At 28.3% G+C, this 4,370-nt stretch overlaps 1 protein-coding gene across 1 annotated transcript; it reads left to right on the top strand.

The window, feature by feature from the left end:
* Positions 1-1,070: 1,070 nt before the first annotated feature.
* On the top strand, positions 1,071-3,799 carry LOC119682447. Its single transcript, XM_038095894.1, has 3 exons — positions 1,071-1,265; positions 2,978-3,098; positions 3,213-3,799. Exons 1-3 carry the CDS (start codon positions 1,145-1,147, stop codon positions 3,367-3,369), a joined length of 399 nt encoding a protein of 132 aa, XP_037951822.1. The 5' UTR covers positions 1,071-1,144; the 3' UTR covers positions 3,370-3,799.
* The last annotated feature ends 571 nt before the right edge of the window (positions 3,800-4,370 follow it).

Here is a 4,370-nt window from a genome sequence, read left to right as displayed (position 1 = left end):
CATGTGTTTATTATGCGCATATGTGTATTCTGTACGTTCGCATTTTATATGTTGATTTTAACCAAATTTTAAGACTACTCATATAATAAAATTTGTATAGTTAATTTCAAAAAATAAGTTCAGCCAACATAACATAACATAATGTTGAATTGTTAATATAGATATCAACACAACTGCTCGGAGACTATCTATTGCCAATTGAATATCCCCATAATGTCAGGGAAGACAAGTTATATTAACCTACCTTATACTAACTGTTATAAAAAATCCATTTTTAGTAGCTTACAGCCATATTCTATTATTAAAAGTGAATAGTTAATAGATTATTCTCATCATCAGACTAAGCAATAATTGACCTCAGATCTGCATACCTCACCGAGGAGCCTGTAACCATTTTGAGGTTTGATAACGCGGTGTTGGTAAGTCTGTCAGTTTTCGCAAATAATTTCAGGGCTCCATCATTTATGTATTTTTTAATGGGATCAATCTTGATGTTCCTGAGGATGTCGTTCTGATGTTATTGCTAATGTTAAGCTATATAAAAAATATACGATTGGAAGTATATCAATGTCAGTGAATAAAATAAAATTTTCTATAAGTGTATGGTAAATTTTAACCTTTTAAATTAATTTAAAAGTTTTTATATAAGTATTTTTATAAAATTATTTTCATGCCCAGCTATTTCAATTAATTATTAAAACGAATTCTAAAACAATTTTAACTAAAACGTAATCAAAAGCAACAGTAAAGTTCTATTTGTTTTTACATAACTATATTTTATAAGTAAGTCTATATATCACTTAAAAACTTGTTTCTACAACGTCATCAGAGACGTAAATCTATCTAAATAGTGAGTACTTAGAATGGCAGAAAACGTAAACAATATCTGCGTTTCTCAACAAATTCTGTTGTGAAATTTAGAAGTTGCCGGTGTGAATGAGTGTGGGATTTCCATATGTTTCTTCCGGCTCTTGTGAGTAAATCTGCTATGCAAGATTGTTTCTGATATTTATGAATTGTAAATAAAACTGCAATTCTCAGTTGTCAGTTCATTTATTGCTCGTGTCGAGAAAAGTTGGTTTTATTTTCTTAGCAGTTCTCGGCAAGTTTTATTGCGTTTTACCTAAAACTCTATATAAATATAATGACTGACTTTTACAATTCTGGATTTATTTTATTATACATTTGTGCTATTATTTTACAATTTATATTTTTAATACACTGGTGTGTGAGAAGACGACGTCTAAGACAATGTAAAAGTGAAAGTTAGTACATTTCATATATTAAAATGATAGATAATTACTAAATATATTTAATAAATGTATTGCATATCAAATTTGTTAAACAAAATTTATGTGTATAAAATCGTTAAAAAGGCATAGATTCTTATAAATGCCGCATTAAAATGTTTGTTATCACGTTTCAATACTCTGTGAATAATGCACTGTATTTGATTGTTTACATTCAAAATATAATTACAATTTCTATTATAATTACAACTTCTGTAACAGTGAATAACAGTGAATAAACGAGGATTGTAAATATGTGCTAGAAGCGTCTAAACAATTAATTGTGACGCATTGAAAATAGGTATATTCAAAAAATTGGAGAACTCAAACATCATACAATAACTCTCCAGTCTGTCGCTTTTGTTCGACTAGAGCGGTCAGAATTATCGGTGTTCTTACGACCTAATTTTTATACAGCATATTCACTCAGAAAAATACACTCTAACTCTGATCATTTTGTTAGAAAAATTTTACCTCCAAGATCATGTGGCCAAGAAGATTGAAAAACCAACATGTGGTGTGATTGAACCGGGATGAAGGGTCGAATTAAAACACTTTAATCTTAGATTTAATTAAAATTTGATTAAATCAACCAAATTATTTTTGTGGTCACCAAGACCACTGAAATCTCTAAACTAATTACAAGTATCAGAGTGTCATACAGTTTTGATGTGTATCGTTTGAAGAATGCTACTATTCATAAATAAAACGGTTTTATCATTATATCATTTTATCATTTTTAGTTTTACATATATATATTTATATATGACAGATATATACATTTGAACTTTTTGAGTGATGTCATATTTGAATATGTAAATAAATAATTTACGAACTGCTACATATGCGGCATAAGGCTCAATTTAAGTGTATTTTATTAACATATATCTACCAAATAAATATACCATAGACTATTATTTCTTTGAGGATAATTTGCGATTTATTAAAAGTACTCGTATGTAATAAAAAATAATTGATTAACAAAAAAACTAATCGAAATATTGTACCTTCAGTAACGTTCATATTTTAATATTGTCATTCAAAGAAAATGAATTCATCTCATTTATTAATCTCTCATTCATTTTAATTATGTTAAATTATATTAATTATTATTAATGTATTATTTAATATATTAAATTACGCATATTAATGCAAGTCAATATGTCAAATTAACAGTTAATGAAATAAGTGCACCAATCTTATCTACCATGTTAAATTCAAAATGTTAGTAATAACAGATCCATTGAGTAGATACAGTATGGAGCAAGAAACTCAAAATTTACCTGAGGACTTCGTAAATTCAACCTATTCACATGATAATCAAACCGAGATTTTTCATAATAAACCATATATTGCATCTGGTTGGGTTTTAGGAAAACTAATAGTTTTGTGTATCAAATTACTAATTATTTTTTCTATGCATTTAATAGGATTTATTGTAGTTCGACGCTTTCATAAGAGAAAATATAAAGTTGAAAATGAGGATTTAAATAGTAATCAAAGTTTAATTACATTAATAAATTATGAACGCAATATTTATTTTATGTATTCATTCTATTTTAATTTAATTTTTATGGTTTATTAATATTTTTTATAATTTGGAAAATTAATTTAAGTTTATAAAACATAAAATTAATATGAAATATGAATTAATCTTATTAATTTCATCAAAATTTTATTACTTTCAGCGCCTGTTGTAGTAACGTCAGCTACACATACTGCACCTGGTGATTATTCAGTTACACAAATGCCTCCGCCAGGTGGTTATCAAACAAATGTAACTGTGCCATCTTATCCCCCTCATCAACAGTAAGTAATAATTAAATTCTTTATAGACCTTCACTTTTGCATATAGACCTCTATTAGCAGATCTATATATCAATATGAAAAGTACTTTGCTTAAACATTATATTTTAATTACAGAATGCAACCTCATATGGCTCCTTACCCTCCGATGGCAGCACAAAATTCTGCAATGAATCCACCACCATATGATGTCGCCGTGGCTGGTGCACGTTATCCAAAGCAATCTGCCTACGAAAAACAAGCGCCATATAATCCAAGTTTTACGGCACAATAAAGTCTTGCACAATCAATCTAATATATAAGTTATAGGATTTTATATTCATATTTGTCTCCATGTGTACATTGTCTCCATTAAAACTATCCTGCAAAAATGTGTCTTCAATGGTGTGTTTCCTGTACTAAATGAAATGTGCTACACATTCTATCATACGAACCAAAGGAATACGATATTGTGTTATTGTGAAATATTATTATTATATATAAATTTTATAAAAATATATCAGTCTGCACATTTAAATGTTTAAATAGTGCACTCAGTGAATTAGACATTCAAAGAAGTGAAATGTATTCCGATCTATGCCATACGAAAATAGCACAAATGAATTGCTTCACGAATATCAAAACTCCATTTGATATATAAACTACAGAACCCATATGTTTAAATTTAAAAATCAGTTTTAAATAAATCATTAAAAATAGTTATTGTTGTGACCTAATGTAAGATAATACAAAACAAATGAAGTATAATTTAGAGAATGTATTAATAAATTATTTAAATGTTATATGCAATTTCTTATTGGGTTTTTATTACATGGACCTACTCAAAAAATGATGAATACATGTACATGAAGTCAGTAATTTTCTTTATATATATATTGTTACGACTTTATACAGTTTTTGCAAATTAAGCTTCTATGCCCTATAAGTTAGAGGTTGATGCCCTATAATTTTCGAGAACTTAATCATCATTAATAATGACTGCAATCATTTATTAATTGATGCCTGCGCAACATATAAGATGCAGAGTTATGGAGAATAACGCACCAAACAAACGTAAACAACGAGATGAGAAGAAAGAAGTATGGTTGAATTAGACACACACTGGGTAAGCCTTATGAAGATATCGCGCTTGCTGCAGTTATTTGGAACTCTTAGATGACTAGACGCAGAGAAGGACAGTTCACCAAGAGGCGGATAACTCATTTAACGAAGTAAGAGCAATAGCACAAAATAGATACCAGTGAAAAACTTTTGTGGACTCCCTAAGATATTAAT

The sequence above is a fragment of the Teleopsis dalmanni genome, chromosome 2, assembly GCF_002237135.1.
Source record: "Teleopsis dalmanni isolate 2A chromosome 2, ASM223713v2, whole genome shotgun sequence".
Lineage (NCBI taxonomy): Eukaryota > Metazoa > Arthropoda > Insecta > Diptera > Diopsidae > Teleopsis > Teleopsis dalmanni.
This window is presented reverse-complemented; position numbering and strand designations above follow the sequence as displayed.